The following is a 17,334-nucleotide window of genomic DNA, read 5'->3' as shown; positions in this document are numbered from 1 at the left end:
GCATTTTTTCCCTTACCTTAGGTGTTAAATAAAATCTGTAAAATGTCAGTGCTACATGTAAGAGAAGCTGTTTCACACACACAAAGCATAATAGTAGCTCCAATAGATTTATCTTTTTTTTTTTTTTATTTTATTTTGAAGTCTAGACAAAAAAACTGATAATCTCACTGGGCCTCAGATTTAACCTTTCACCCCGTCGCTCCCAAAGAGACAGCTGTGATGAATTGCAGGCATTAATTTTCAACTGTTTACTTACACTTGCTTACATATTTTGTTCCAGAGTTTCCTTGTCAACCACAATTATGGTCCTTTCAATAAACCGCTGCTGTCAATACATTGACCAAACTCTGCATTGTCTCTTCTATCTAGTAAAAGACATGCTAACAGACTTGAACATAGCAGTAGTACCTCACAAACCTTTACGTCAATACCGCTACTTTATCTTTTTATCCTACAAACAGAACCTAAAAGGCAGGTTTTAGCCCTTTACCTAAACTAGTAACCAAAGCAGACTGCAAGCAATTAACAGACAGCAGTTGCAAATAAATAGAAATAGACTTCAAACCGTGAGGATTTCGATACATTCTATGTCTGTTTACAATTTTTAAAAGCTCCCAGGGGAAAGTCACTACATCAGAATAAATTCCCTAAAACTGGTAACATTTTTTCCTTCCAGCACTTTACATGATCTGCAGTAACATTCTACAGCACACTATACAGGCCCCACAGTTTCTAAATTTACAGACGTACCTAAAATCTTAGCGTAAGTGCGATGGCACTTCACTGGGAATTAAAAACATAAGCATCATTTTCTTTTCAAATATAAACACTGCAACCATTTTTTTCCTTTTTATTTGACAGCAGGTATACAGCATAATGTATATATGCATTAGAGAAATAACCAAACCATTTGACACAAAAACCTGTACATTTTTTGGATTTGAGGCTATAAACAGCACAGTCAGTCTGTGATGCACTTTTGAAGAAACACATAATTTAAAATTTGAAAAATGTAAAAACATTCATTCACACTTTAATATTTATTTTAAAAAAAAGACAATAAAAATACCAACATTGACAAACTCCTTGCCTTTGGATTAAAAGAGCTGCCATTTTTAATACCAGGGAACACATTTTAGCATTTACAGAAACAAAGCAAATCTTTTCCATTGTTTTTTTTTTTCTTCTTCTTTTGTAAAGTTATCCCTGGTAGCAAACTAGCGTCCCAAATATTTAACGTTTAAATAATTATTCTGTACAAGTAAACATTATCAAGTGTTTCACCTGAATTTGAGCATCCGATAGAACAGAGAGTGGCTTGTTACCATCAAAAGACAGTTTTGTACTGCAAACAGACGCTCAGTCGTAAATGTGATTGCATCAAAGTATTAAAGTTTTATGCTAATAAGCCAGGAAACTGGAACTGAAGAAATCACATTTCTGGATCGCCCAATTGTGTTTAGAGTAGCTTGGGGACATTCATAATTGGAGACACTTGTTATGCATCCTGCCAGGCACTGTTACTTGGCAAAGACTCTAAACAAACAGTGGGAGTATATTTGGAGAGTCTTCCCTGCTTACTATAAATATTTCGCTGTCCTTTTTCTGAGCCGCTTATTTCACTACAGGGTGCAGGAGAGTCGCAGGCAGTCCCACACTTCTGCCTACACTGTGACAGTTCCAAATTGTAAGCTAATCAAGATTGTGTGTGTTTGGGATATGGGACAAAACCAAAACCTGAAGAAAATTCACATGGACAAGGGGACAATGCGTAAACTCCACATGGACCGTGACTATTTTACTTAACGTATAAACTCATCTTGACAATATTCATCCAAATGACAGCTATTCCTTGTTTGAGATACTTGCCAGGCACCCATCCATGTAGTTGGTATTTCCTGGCAAAAGAAAGCCAATCAATGTCATGTTTTACAAGTTTACTGACAATATTATTATCTCACTACATTATTCACAAGCACAGTAGTCAGGGAATGACGCTTGTAAAGGTTTTAGTTTCATTGCCAACAAAAGCTAGTACAGTGATGTTAAAACAACATCGGGTTACCTTAAATGAGGCTTTTAACTTTTAATATGTGAAAAAAAACTGCAGTGTATGCATTCCCATCCTCTTTCATGATAGCCTGTTTAAATTAAACTGTAGATTTTAAGACTTTTTGCTTACATACTAGCCAAATGGCATTTCCTTAACAAATAATCCTTATGGATAACAATCAAAAATTACTAACAGGGAAAGACAAAAGTAAAAGGAAAAAATACTGCCCGATTGTGGGTTGTAATGGTGATGCAGTATTTGGCACTGCTGCCTCACAGAACCAGGATTCAAATCCCAGCCCTTTTTTCACCATTTTCATGGAGTTTTCACATTCTCTTAGTGTTTGTTTCATTTTTCATAGGGTTCTCTGTTTCCCTCCCAAATACTAAAATCATTCAGGTTAGGTTGGCACAGTGCATAAGAGTGCTCCTAGTAGCATACCGATACCCGAACTAAGGTTGGTTCCTTCCTTGTGCCTGATGCTGTCAGGACGGGTTAGGCACATCTCAAGCCTTAAATTAGATTAACTGGGATCAGTAAAAGGTGGGAGTGAAGGGTATGGAAAGCTACTAAAATATGGGATATTGCAGGGAAGGCAACTTGGTTAAAATGATTATTAAGTGCTGCGGTTTTTGTGTGAAAAGAACAAAAATGAGGCAGCAGCCAAAAAGTGCAAGCACTCTGTGAGTTTATAAAATTGTGCAGCATGTTAAGGCGGCGTATACACTTGCTAAATGTAGAAACAGCAAAAATGAAATGAGGCCATTTTGTGTGATGTGAACTACTACACACAGAAGGGTTCCTTTAAATGACGCATTACATTTTACCTATTTAATATTTTATCATCATTCACATATCTCCTTTCCATTTACTGCTTACGGAAAGTACATTTTGGGATAAGATTTATACTTTTTTTTTTTTTTTTTATTTTTGTCAAGACTTGCTGCAGTCAAGAATTGGTGTGATGATCAAATGAATGAATTTAGGATAATGTATTCATTCTTTTGTTTCAATTTTCACAGACAGGCCTGACTCTCCTATAATGCTTCCCATTTACTGAACCCGCTTATTTCATAATTCAGTGTTTCAATGAGATGGAAACAATCCTGGCAGCACTGGGCCGAGGCAGAGAGGACATTAGGCAGGACATCAGTCCACTGCACACTCATACTGATGCTAAGATGCTGATCAAACTATCTGCCTATACCGAGCAGCTCCAACATGTGAGGTGTACTTAATTTGCTACTGCTAGAGTCACAAAAAACACATGGAAAAGTAACAGCTTTGTTGTACATCACCAGATTATCAATTCACAACCAAAGATATCACATTGAAAAACACAGATTTTCCGTTTCCCCAGCTCCTCTGTGAATGCTGCCAAGTATGATGTTGTTGCTGTAATTTTTCAGTTTTGAATACTCACACCACCTGTGGCCTCTTTAATCATGTTACTTTTGAAAAGATAGTTTTGTAAGCAAGAGATTTGTTCACATAAATACTTGTGTGCACACGGTCCAGAATCTGTACACTTTGAGAGTATGTGGTATATGATATGCCAGTACGAATCTGATTACTTTAAGCAGGCTTACATAATCACCCTTATGTAGCACACAGGTGGTATAACGTCGACCGTGTACCAATGTCTGTTGCAACCAACGGAACAGAAATGCCATGTTTAATGCCATACTGAAGTCCCTCTGCATGAGATCTCAGTAAGCCATCTTAAATGGATTTGGTCAGCACACATGACAGACTCACAGTCCAATGGCATTTCAATGCATCTGATTCTGACTCAAAATGAACAAATGCCAACCTCTTTTGATTGTCTGACGCAAGTCGCTGTAAAATGGAAACCCATATTATCAGCTATAGCATTCCTGTCTCGAGTGGTCCTGGCTGTGCTCCATGTCATTTTTTCTACCCTGTACACTGACATCCTGAGGTAATACATTTTGAACCCCCCTAATATCTACAATACATACATTCACTGCTAGGCATTTTAAAAAACAATTTTCAAAATACTAAACAATGTGCCAGCATTTACCACGCAATGCATTTCAGGGTCAGGTGTGTATACCTTGCCAACCTGAAATATAAAAATGAACCAAAGCCTCTCATAAAGTAGGCCTGAACAGGGTCCTTTTAAAGCTGATATTCAGCAATCACAAAGCATGTAGCTGTCTGAAATGTAATGGCTCCTCATAATATTTTGAGAGTTTTGGTAAGTTGGTCTTCCATTTATTCATTTTCAAAATATTCAATATTTTAGTACAGCGTTGTGGGGGATTGTAGCCTACCTAAGTAACACCAGTCAGAAGGCTGGAACCAACCTTGGAGGGGATGCCAATCAATCACATGGCACGCAAGGCCAAATTACAGTCACATGTCAACTTAAACCACGTGTTTGACGCCGAAGGAAACCAAAAATAGACAGAGGAAACCCAAAGAAGAGTTGGGTAGAACATGTAGAATCCAAACACAGTGTTACCAGCTCAGGAATTGAACCCAGGACTCTGGCTCAGTGAAGCAGCAGCACTAACCACTGTGCCACTAGAAAGCTTTAGGGCGCTGCTCTTAGTAAACTCGCAGACAGCATTACAGGAAATTTTTTCTCTTTGCATCTGTTAACGGTCCATCAGTCTATTTCAAAAACTGCTTTCAAAGTGAATTCACGGTTTTCATGACCTAATGTTACATGAGACACTCAGGCACTTATTGCATCTTTTGTGTAGGAAGTGCCGTCTTTCACTTTCATGCATAAACTGTTCTTGACTGCTTGATGGGACACAGCCAAATATGAATATTCAATGCCAAACACTTCTACAAGGTGAACTCCATGAAGGAATTTTCCAGAGTCATTCTATTCTGGTCTGGTGTATTTAGAATCCTGCTCTATGTTCCTTTTTAAACACCCTCCAAACATTAGGACTGTGAGTGAATGCGTAGAAAGCAGTGCACACACACCTGCTGGAGATACAAAGGGGACTCTTAGCACATTGTTTTTGAAAGTATATCCAACAAAGACTTCATCCCTTATTTTGAACTGCGTGGGTCTCCGGTGAGTTGCAATTGAACCATTCCACGTTTCCTATTGGGTTGACATGATAACAAATCCAAAGCCGCCTCCAAGTACCAATACGCTGAGCCACAGTAAGCAAGCCATCTCTTTCAAGCATGGAAAGTCTGTTGACATGAAATGTGCAATCGCTGTGAAGTGGCACACCCGTGCAAGGCTGTCGTTCATAAATCCACTCCCTGCTCCTTATCCTGGGACATTATTTAAAAAAAAAAATGAAGACTTTTTTTTTTTCTTTAATAGAAAAAAATCTTTTCTCCAGGTTTTTTTTTATGTCTAGACAGTTACAGCTGGGTATTTCATTTGTTCACTGGCTGCACTGTTAGGAGGAAAGGGAGACTGTATTGGCCGGTACCCTCCTTGTAGCCCATCTAGGAATGGGGGGGCAGGTGTCATAGCGACTGGTGCCTCATGCTGAACGGTGTATCCCAGATACTGGGGGTGTAAGAATTGCCCTTGGTGAGGCATAATTTGGGTAGCCTGCTGGCAGTTTAGAACAGAGAAATTGGTGGGCATGTTGACGTACACATTGTTCAACGGCCCTTCAGGTGGAAGGCAGCAGTTGGCCTGTGCTCGAACAATGGGTCCCCGGGCTCCTGAGTTGGCACTAGAACTGGAGCTGGCAGCTGTGCTGGACTGGCGTGAGGAAGAACCACGGGAGGTGCTGGCGCTGGGGATCATCGGAATGGTCTCCATCAGGCGATTGCCACCAGGTGCACGACTCTGCTGGGGTTCCTGCTTAGGTCGGAGACAACGGCAACAGCAGGCTGCCACCAATGAACCCAGGATGACGAATGCCACAAACACCGAGCCAACAATCAGAAAAGGCACGTAGATTGGCACTACAAAAGGAAAAGAGAGCAAAAATGTTAGAAATAATACTTTTTAAGACAATAGGAATGCAGAAGCAATCTATTTTTTTACTCCGACTCCTTCCTCTATACATCAACATTGCTTTCCTATGAGTGGCCTAAAAGGCCAGTGTGCTATCAAGCACCTTTTTGTTTCCATAAAGACAAGATTCCATATAACATTAACCGTCATTTTAAAACTCATGCTGCTGAAATTTAAAATAAATGTACTGTTCAGCAGAGTCCCAGACGACAGCAGATAGTGAAAAAAACAGTTCCAAGACTCTGGAAAGACAATGAGTCAGTGTCTGAATCCTTTTGGCTTCTATATGGAGTCTGACCACTAGAGTACATTTGTTAATCTCCTGTTTCATCATGTAAACCTTTCGAAATAAGTGCTGATGCTGCAGGATTAGAGAAAAACTGCCAAAATGTACAGTATGCTTCCATCCCCCAAGAATAATGGATGTTTGTCAGATCTTTTTCTAGGAAGGGTTACAAGGCATGCTCAACCAAAAGCTGCAACTCAGAAATGTTAAAAGCGGTCCCAGACAGCACTTTTATAACAACTGTTCACAGTTACACTTCACTAGGGCCTGTGTCAAACAAAAAATACACACTTTACAGACTCACACAAAATATAATTAGTTTGAACCTTACTGACATCTGCTTGTTGCACAGAAACCTAAGGCACGAAGTCCATAACAGTGAAGGAAGGGACTACATTTACTCATCTAAATTCTGATACTGATTTTACTAACCAAAAATGGCAACACACCAGACCAACTTCATGAGCCATGGACGTAGCACAGCAGTTCATCACAGGAAGAAAAACCAAAATGACTTACACCAGTGTCTGGTGCAACAGCTCACCAAGTATGAGACAGCTATTCCCAAATGCCATTTCTCGGATTTAAAGGAGAAAGTTCACACTTTGATTTACAGTATGGGCTCAGTTATAACCTGTTGTTTTTATCCATTGTTCAGATTGTTAACAATTAAAAAAAGAAGAGTTACATGTTTACTGTATTATTAATATTGTATCTTATATCATCATTCCACTTTTAAATGAAAGCAGTTTAAAAATACAATATGTCGCAACACAAATATACCTTCTCCTTTTTTGGCTGTTTTCTGTCATATTCACAAGAAGCAGGACAAAGCAGCATTTTTTACCACTGCTTGTTAAACAGAATATCAAAAATAGATTTATAGTAAACAGAAGCAGTGTATTAACATTTTGTTAGAAAAATACAGATTTCATTTGTAAGGAATACTGGTACTATGGCAAGGAACAGAGTGTGATCATGAGGGAAGGCCCGTGTACTTTTTGGTATCTGAATTTTCATTTTAGAAGCAAAAACAAATATGATGAGAATTTTCAGATTTTGATTTTGATTAAAGAATAAAATGAGGGAAAATAAGGTATTTTTTTAATTCTATGGTAACAAATAGCAGTCATAAACTTAAAATTGCACACACTTTTCTGGATTTGTTTGTGATTCAAATAATGAAAGTGTAATAGCTCAAAAATAACAAAACAGATGCATTTATAGCTTTTGTCACCTCTATCTCCAAATGTGTGTCAGAGAGTCGACAGCCCAAGATTTGCTCAGCACAAAACTTTCTAACATTTCTCACAGAAAACCCTTTCACTTCTCCGTGTTCATATGACAGACGCTCAGATATAATTTTCGATAACAGGCCTTGTTTTGCCATCTCTAAAATCACGTCTGAGTACTGTTCCAACGTCATGATGATGGTCCAGTCTACACACCAGTGACCAGTGTTTGCTGCAAGTGGCGCATTACCTGACCAGGTTGTTGGCCTACAAATACAGTATGTCCAGTTCAGACAAAATAAATAAAGGGCGTTTTCTCGTTTCTTGCATTTTTCTTTTCTGATTTGAAAAAGAACAAAAGGAAAAAAGTAATTGTTTGGCGTTTTTCATTTTTCATTTTTAAGTTGAAAATCAAATAAGTGTCTCTTTTTCTTTTTTAAAAGATATTTTCTGAAATGAAATTTCAAATAACAAAAAGTATGCGGACCGAGGGATATATACTGAAAATAAATCAGACCCCCGTGACCCTGTGTTTGAATTCAACGGGTTGGAAAATGGATGGATGGATGAATTGGTTTATATTGGAAATGGTGAAGAAAGCTGAAAATGTACAAGAACTGCTTTGGCTGTCTAAACTGGCAACATTAGTATTGTCATCACCTATATTAACTATTATCTCTTATACTGTATATACTGTATTTCTCTTCTGGTTCGTCCTGCTTCCTCTTCAAAATCAGTCCCTCCCACACGTAGCCGACACGGCTTTTTTCGATTCCTATTCGTCCTCTTCCAAACCCTTCCCCACGCTGCCTGCGGCCTCCTATACACCACCTTACCGCTTTTCTCGATTCCTATTCCTCCTTCGGACTACCAAACACCTATTCACAACTACGTCTTTCAAGAAGTATTTCTTTCTTCTTGATTTCTGAATTCCTTTCTCACCGTTTTCCGTTCCTATTCTTATACGGCGTCGGCTATTTAACTATATTGTGTTAAAAAAAGTAATCTTGAAAATGAGTAAGAAAACGTTAGAAAATCAGAATTACTTTGAAACAATGCAATGACAACTGTATTTAAAACAGTGCTTACAATTCATGCAAAAAGTAAGCTTTGGAAAACAGACAAAATGCATTATTTAAACTAAAACCAAAAAGGTTTGAAAAGAAAATGAACTGTAAACAAGATAAAAAAAGAATATTTAAAAATATTAAACCAAACTTAAGTCTTAAGTAATGGGAAAAATGTTAAAGGAACAGGATATATTAGCAGTGCATTCAAACTTTGTAACAACATCACTGTGGTAAAATGAGAATCCTGGATGAGAATTTGTATTCATTGCAGACGTCTTTAGTCAGCCGGGGAACAAATCAGGGTCACCAATCCCCCTAACAAATTGCCTTTCACTTCTGGGTGGACGCGAGAGTCCGAAAAAGTCGCACCAAATGCAATGTACACTGTGTACATTCATTCTGTGAAGCATAAAAATCAAGTTCACTGTGTAGCACTAGTGCCTTGATTGTGGAAACAAGAATTCAATATGGCATGCAAAAAATATAAATAAAAACTGGATAACGACTGATGTTCACAGAAACATTTAATGAGCCACAATTCACAAAACTGTGTCGCCTCCTTATGATAATAAATTAAGTGAGATTTACAAAATATTAAAAATACTAATATCCAGAAAGCAGTGGGAGATAATCATTTCAGTTTCAAATATTTGCAAGTTTAAAAAAAAAAGCTTTTTATGACTTTTTCTCAAATTGATCTGTTATCTTTGTTTATTCCACTCAAAAAATGGTATTGCTAAATAACCTTTCATTTCCATATATCATCTGATCCCATATTTTTATTCATACTCATTTATTACCTAATGGAGAAAGAAAAAAAGTAAAGTTTTTGTTAATATTTGATGTGATTTCAACATCTATGAATAAAATCAGAAAAACAAAACTAAAAGACATGAAAAACAAAGTACAGTAGGTGTTAAAATGTATACACCACTTGAATAAATCATGTCAAAAGGATTCACATTAAAATTGTAAGAAAACATGATAGGGAGAACTCTTCCAGATTGAAGAAAAAAGATAGCATTTTGTTAAAAAAAAAAAGAAAAAAAAAACTTGAAAACAGAGAGGAGTCGAATTCTGAAGTGGGCCGCCTTCTGTAGTCCTGCAGCTCCCAGCGTGGGTTTAAGCAAAAGGCTCATTAAAAGGTCTCAGGTCTACGACGCAACTGCAGGGTGTCAACTAAATCACCTCCAAGGTGCGGCATCAGCAAGTTGTCAAGGCGCTCAATAACAGCAGCTTTCAATGTCTAAACTCAATTTCAAGATTTACCTTTGAAAATGTAAACCAGCAATAAAAACCTGCTATTTGGGCCTAGTTATCCAACATTAAACGATTCTATTTTATACTGTATTTGGGAGATTTCTTCAACTCGAAAATAATCTGAAATTTGTGGTCAGAATAAATGTACACACCACACTCCCTTTAATGAAACGGAAAATTGAAATGTTAAACCACCTTGGTCTGCTTTAGTCCATAAAGAATGCAACTTGAACAATTCCGTCATACTTCGTGACACAAAAGGAATAGATTTTATTACGCTCGAAAGATTTGCAGCTTTCCCATTGAATGTTATAACAATAGAAGTTACTTAGTTTCAGATGGATAGATTGTTTAAGCCTTCATAATGTTTCAAAAAAGAAGTGAAAAATACCTCTGGTTACAGTTACTAGTCAACTTGGGACCTATCTAAGATTACTTCTTTGGCAAAATCAAAGTTTTTGATTACTAAATGCCGCTCCTTTTAATTCGCTCTGTATGTACATTATATATTATAAAAATATAAATGCTGTGTGAATACATATATATTGTGAATGTTTATATAATAATACATAGTGTGTGTATATATTTTACTTATCAAAAGAGCACATATACTGTACATATAAAGGTGTATATACGGTAGATAAATATTTTCTTTACCACAATGTTGTATCTTTCTTTATGACACAGACCTCCCCAAGATGGCAGATAACCAGATATGATTGGTAAGGGTGGTTGCAAAAGTATTGAACGCCATCTAGTCACATCCAGAACTCGCCAACAGCTGTCCTCAAATGTGTGGATGATACTATGGGAGTCAACTAAATACAGCAGACTGGCAATTCAAAATGTAACACTCCTAATCCTCTGCTGCATGTAAGACCCCAGCAACTGTAGAACCTGACAAAAACATATGGATTCAAGAAGAAACTGTGTAAATATTTATTTTTTGTTAAATGTTATTACACCGTTTTAAAGCAGGCTACACACTATTAAATACAATTATCATCCGCTCTAGAGGCACACACTGGTAAGAACTGCTGCATCCTGGGCTTGACTAACAAGCTACGTCACTGTCTATGCAGAGTCTGACGTTTCTTCTGACATCAACGTGTCCTAAATTAAACTGACTGTTGACTCTAAACTCCGTGAGTGAGAGGGCTATGTGACCGACTGGCACCCCACCTAGGACTGATGCTACCCTAGACAAGCTTTTAGCTATGAAAAGGATTTGAGAATTTTGTGCAACCAAATAATCAGCTAGAACCTCAAACTGAGTTTACACAATCTTGAAAGCCACCACATCCTAACTGAAACAAAACGATTAAAGTACACAAATCAAATTCTTTCCACAAAACCCTCTCTCTCTAATTCTACAGTCTGACAAACAAGGGGAGCCCATTCAGTATATCAGCTCTGTTTGGTTGCTAGAAAAAAACTGTTCAAAAATCTCATCCTTATATGTTTTAAAACCTGTCATGGTTTCCTCTTCAACTACATGACTCGGTTTGCTCGTTCCTCTTTCCCTCAGCTCTTCGTTTTAAGCCGAAGTCACATTATATGACATTAAGTCATGTCAGACTTGTTAACTGCAGTTGCTGATCTCCTCACCAGAACATGTCAATTTATAAGACTGAAAATCACTGCCCATGTCAAATTTACCGACTGAACGCTGACCTTCCAGCACAGTGTGACAGCCAATAGTGTGCTGTCTGACAGAGCCAGTGCTGTACGAAGGGTTAACAGCTATGGTGAGTTCAGTGGCAATCTTGGCACTTTCTTTTCTTTTTTCCATTTTGTAGTCTTACGTAAAACATGGGACATCAGACAGACAAGCTTCTCTTTTATTTGCAAGGTCCAAAACACGTGTGTTCCTTTATTCTTTGTCTGCAATCAAATGCATTGTACTTCCAGATGAGCATTCATTGGTTTGCAGCTCTCAAGAACACAGAGCCAACCCCGATGACCAAAGACAATCTAACAGGTCAATGGGTTTGATCTGCTTGGAGTGACTCACTGTGCATGACAAATTACGTGACTAAATTCACAGGGATGTGTGCCGCCAACTCGTTAAGATTATGTAAATGACTGAAAATCACTGCAAAAAAAACATAATGTGACATGGCCTTAAGGCAGTGTCTCCTGACTTCCATCTTAAATACACTTTCTCTGGTGTCCTCGAGTACATAACGATGAGTTTAATTAAAACGATTGTGTGGAATCAATAACTTTGAGACCTGAAATGAGTTATGGTAGTGAATTTCATGCTTCGTAAGCTTCTTTGTAAAGATCAATGCCCATCACTTTTAACACTTCTCTCTTTCCTTAGGGCAGTGTGACGCAGCCATCGACACCTACAAGGAGTTCATTTCTGGACACGATAGCACAACAAGCTGCAGCGAATTTGTTTCTTGGTCTACAAATTTGCTCAAAGCTCACCCACTGTCATCTCCCTACCAAACACTCTGATGAGTTTTCTTGATCAGTCTCCTGTTGCTTCCTAGGGCATGATTGGAAAGGTTTCTTCTAACACTGTGTGGGTAACCATCGTTTGCCAGAGTATTCAATTACTAAGCCAATCATTCTTCCAGACCCACTTTATTATTTCTATTATGCTGCTTCTAGTCACGTTAAAAAAAGCACTTTATTGGTTTCTAATCCATATGTTTAAAAAAACTTAAATCATAATTCAGTTTTTAGGTTAAAGGATAATGTTAGATGTTAAAGTAAAACACACAAAAAAGAAAAAAAATAAATAAATGGTGACCACATCTGCAGCTGCACAAGCGGTCAGCACTAATTGAGTCTCGAAGGTGTAAACCTATCATAAGCAGGCCTTATATATTTCTATCATTTTATATATACATGTAGTTATAAACTTATGCAAATATGTGTGCATCTATAAAAAAAAGTAAATGCCAATTAACACAGAAACAAATCAACCCATTTTATGGATACAACGTTTCTTTTACAGGGTGACAAGGAGCCGGCTCTACCCCGTAACATTGGCCGAAGGATAGAAACCTGCCTATAGCGCAACCCCAGGACATCACAGGGCACATTCCCTGGCATATCCAAAATCACCTACTGCATACCAGGCCAGTTTAGAGTTGACAGCTGGTCTAAACTGCATGTCTTTGGGATGTGGAGAAAACCCAGGGAAAAACTAACACAAACAAGAGAGAACATGCAAACTCCACACACAGAGCCTGTGACTGGGATGACAGCTGAAGCCAGGTCCCTGGGGCTGTGTGGCAGTGTGCTGTTGTGTATCTTACTACACACACATTAGTTATACAATGACCGGACTCACAGACATGTATACTGTGATTGTTATTTTACAAACATAGACTAATGTGTACATATGACTGGTATGTACATGTGTGTTAGCTGTGTTTGTGTTGATTATATATACACACACACATTTACAAATGTATCAATATATGTAATTACTAAATACAGTATGCTGTACACACAGGCAGATGTAACACAGGGTAAATCAACACACTATTCACGTTGGATAGCTATTAGAACAATTGTGAGGAAAACAGACCATTAAGTCCAACAATGTTGTTCACACCGATTCTTCAAAATCAGATTAAGATCTGAAGGTCTCTAATGCGCGCTACTCTCCACCACACCACTTGGTAATTTGAATATACTTCTCATATATATATATATATATATATATATATATATATATATATATATATATATATATATATATATATATATATATATATATACTGATCCTCTTGATTCAATCGAAGCCTATCCCAGCAATATATCAGGGGGTGGTAGGGTCGGTATGCTGAATGTAACTCTGGACGGGTGGCCATTTCATTTCAATATTCTTATACTGATGTAGTGCATTGCCGGATGTTCACAGATGAGTTGGCCATTCAATATGCTGCGTATCTTTTTCTCATTTAGAGTTTGCATGATTTGAACGTAAAGAGGTGTCGATGTCGGAACCTGGAAATACCCTGTAACCTCAGAGTCAGGCAAGCGAATACACTGTCGGGGCGTTAGATAATGATATTTGCAGGTTATCAAAAAGTGATTGTGACTTTTTTTTTTATCTCTCGCACTCTCTTTGCGACGTCACTCCCATAATCCATAAAATCTCGTTGGGTTTCTGAATGAAAAGTTGGACAAGACCCTCTTATAAAGACGCTGCCCCCGTTTCCAAGAACGGCCGACACCCCTTACATTTTTCTCTACCCCATACCCCGTCCTACCTGCAGTGTTCTCTTTGCTGTCCAGGCTCCCTTTGCCCTGTTCCGGGGCTTGTCTGTCGTTCTCGCACGTGCCCTGGTCCAGCCTTGCCTCAGTGCTGGAGCAGCAGTATCGGAGGGCACACTTGCCGCAGCAGATGGTCGCGTCCTCGGCGTCGTAGCGCTCCGGACACTGGAAACCGTCGCGCCAGCTGCCCTGCGCGTCTAGCCAGCCGTGACAGTACTCGCCACTGCTCTTCACCCTGCCCACTGACAAGAGCAGCGGGCATATGAGCAGAGCGATGCAGGGGACGCTCTCGCACCACATGGCCAGCGCTTTCACTGCGCCCCGGCTGCTGGGTCAGGACGATTGCCTCAAAGTGTGTCAACTGAGCATCTGGCAGATCAGAGCTGGTGATCGAAACGCGCTCTATGAACGCGCGCAGCGCTTTTTGCCGCTCGATACACACATTCGCCTGTCCTCGGCGTTTCCTGATCAGTGGTCCTGCAAGTGTTCCCCGCGGATCTCATTCTTCTTCATCTCCGGTGGGGGCAGTCCGAGGAGTTCAGTAAATCGCCACAACCCGTTAAATGTGCTCTCCCAAACTGATCCGGTCACAGGTACTCCACGGTGTCGCCTAACTTTATTCCAAAACTTTTTTCAAGAGGGGAAAGTGACGGAATGCTCACACAAACTTCAGTGAAGTATCCACCGCCACTTCTGAGCGCCAGCAGGTCTACCCCTTGTGAATCATGAGTTGACTGAAAGACTAGAAAACCGGGGGGCGGAGGGTGTTGGAGGGGTATGATAGGCAGTTCAGCTGAAGTGACAGCACCGCCCGTCTACAACTTCACGAACGGAGCGCCTTTCAACATAAAGGAGCGCTTTTGTGGGCGCGCGCATGCGCATTCTCAATCCTAACCAATACGACTATCTCAGACTTGTCCAGCCTAGGTTTTAAAGCCGCTCCGATTTGAGGCTAGGACAGCGCTCATCGGATCTTAGAGAGAGCCCCGCGGGACCTCTAGCCATAAAGAACCAAGGCTGAGGCTATTGTGAACTCAGTGCTGTTTTCAAAGCAACATTAGCAAACCAAGTGTGATCGACCTACACACGCGAGTGAGGCGGCATGGCTGGAAATAAAAAGCAGCACCGCAGAAAACGGAAAGAGAAAGACCATCGTCGCCTGCAGTGCACTCTCCCTTTTATCGATCGTCAAGGTTAAAAGGGTCAGACTATCGTAAAAGTCGACCTGAAACCTGTCAATCGATGCATTAAAGTTTGTTGTCATTCGATCGATCCTTTCTGGCAGCGCGCTGATTACATTGTGAGCTGCCCAAAGAGTACTATTCTCTTGATAAAAGGTAATTCTGCAGCATACGTAGGTTTATGTTTTTTCTATCGCCTTCAAGAATGTTTTGTTACGCAAGTTTCATGTAATAGTAGTATTGTCGGATAGTGTACGATTATACAGATCCCATTCGGGGTCCTCTGTCTTCCCTCGCCCGAAGTTTCAACTTCCTTCGACCTGGTAACAGAAGAAGAAAGGTTCGGAAATTCAGAGAATGCTCCTTTGGACGTCGTATCTGCGACAGTGGGGGGAACAAGCCGCACGGCGCTCTCTGGTGGCGACATAACGTATTTAATTGGCAATTCAAACACATTTCCTTTATATAGTGCCCTTTTCATGCTCAAAGCGCTTCACAGAAATTCAAAACGAAAAACTGGGTATATTCAAAATTGAAAAGAAATATCCGCATAAAAACGTTACATAAAGATAAATACAGGAAGCACGCAAATTTGAATAAGAGACAATAAGCTAGAATAAAACACAAAATACCGCAATCAAGTCCCGCACAAATAACAGAATTTGTGATACAACTGCAAATCTCCACGAGAGCCTGGACAGAGACGGCAAACTAAAAGAAAGGGTCACAATACTAAATGCCTTCCAAAGCAAATGTTTTTTTTTTAAAGAATGAAACGAGTCGGCTGATCTCATTCATTTAAGGTGGTCGTTCCAAAGTCTGGGTGCTATTACAGCTAAAGGCTCTGTTTCCCATAGATCGCAGGTTAGTTTGAGGCACCATGAGATTGGCAGAATCGGTGGACGTTAGTGGGCGAACAGGTTGGAGAAGGATACTGATGTACGTACAGTAGTCCACTACAAGGCCATCAATGCTTTATTTTAAATTCAGTTCGGTAAGACACATGGAGTCGGTGAAGGAGGAGCAGGATGGCGGTTATGTGCTCGCTGTTGCTGGTCTGTCTGAGGACTCTTGCCGTAGAGTGTTGAACCAACTGGAGCTGTGATTACAGATTAGAATGGACACCTGGCAGCAGGACGTTTGAGTCGTCTGTGGGATGTCAGAAAAGCGTGGAGAAGGTGCTTAGCATTGGACAGGGAGAGGAATAAGCGAACAAAGTATGTGTTAAGGAGTTGGAAGCAGGAAAGTTTCTTAATGCGATTTATGCGAGTAGAATAAGAAATTAAGGAAACAAAAAATGACACAAAGATTCCTTGCAGAAGAAGAAGCTCGGATAACATCATCATTAAGGGTGATTGAAAAGGAACTCATTTTCATAAGTTAAGTTTCAGTGCCAATTAGTAAGTTATATTACATCCATATTTTAATTTCACTTAGGCAAGTTGAGAGCAGATAAATTGAAAGGAACATTCGCTTTTTACAATGAAATAGATGTGGCTATAATCCACATAAAAATGATTAGCCAGTTCAAAGTTACAACTAAGGTCTATTTGCCATGACATTTTCTTTTTTTACCCCAAGATCACCTTCATCTTTTGGCTACCTCCATTTAGGCGATGCTACAGTGGATCATCCATCTCCATCTACCCCTAACGTTTACATCATTTTCTGCCACACCAATGTGCTCTCTCACCACTTCCTTCTCCTTTGGCCCTCCATTTTTCCTCTTGCCTGGCAGTTCCATCTTCAACATTCTTTTGTCGATGTACCCCTCATATCTCCTCTGCATGTCCGGCCTCTCTCACTTGGTCACCAAACTGTTGTACCCGTGTTGTCCCTCTAATATACTCATTCCTAATTCGTGTCATCTTCAGCTCTGCCTCCTGTCTTTTCATCAGTGCTGTTGTCTCCAAACCATACAATGTAGTTGATTTCACTACCATTTTATAGACCTTCTTTTTCACTGTTCTGTTTTTTTTTCTAATTACAAATCACTTCTTCCACTCTTCTCCACCAGTCCACCTGCCTGCACTCTCTTCT

At 39.5% G+C, this 17,334-nt stretch overlaps 1 protein-coding gene across 1 annotated transcript; it reads right to left on the bottom strand.

Moving 5' to 3' along the window:
* Positions 1-836: 836 nt before the first annotated feature.
* On the bottom strand, positions 837-14,860 carry LOC120523829 (protein shisa-2). Its single transcript, XM_039745475.1, has 2 exons — positions 14,110-14,860; positions 837-5,971 (listed from the first exon to the last, which is right to left on the bottom strand). Exons 1-2 carry the CDS (start codon positions 14,411-14,413, stop codon positions 5,406-5,408), a joined length of 870 nt encoding a protein of 289 aa, XP_039601409.1. The 5' UTR covers positions 14,414-14,860; the 3' UTR covers positions 837-5,405.
* Between the last annotated feature and the right edge of the window lie 2,474 nt (positions 14,861-17,334).

This window comes from Polypterus senegalus, chromosome 2 (assembly GCF_016835505.1).
Source record: "Polypterus senegalus isolate Bchr_013 chromosome 2, ASM1683550v1, whole genome shotgun sequence".
In the NCBI taxonomy this organism is placed as follows: Eukaryota; Metazoa; Chordata; class Cladistia; order Polypteriformes; family Polypteridae; genus Polypterus; species Polypterus senegalus.
This window is presented reverse-complemented; position numbering and strand designations above follow the sequence as displayed.

Bases quoted from the DNA above. Each gene is read 5' to 3' on its own strand.
- LOC120523829 (XM_039745475.1), bottom strand. From the start codon at position 14,413: ATGTGGTGCGAGAGCGTCCCCTGCATCGCTCTGCTCATATGCCCGCTG. The intron at 5,972-14,109 runs GTAGGACGGGGT...TTCCTTTTGTAG, and splicing joins CAGCAAAGAGAACACTGCAG to TGCCAATCTACGTGCCTTTT.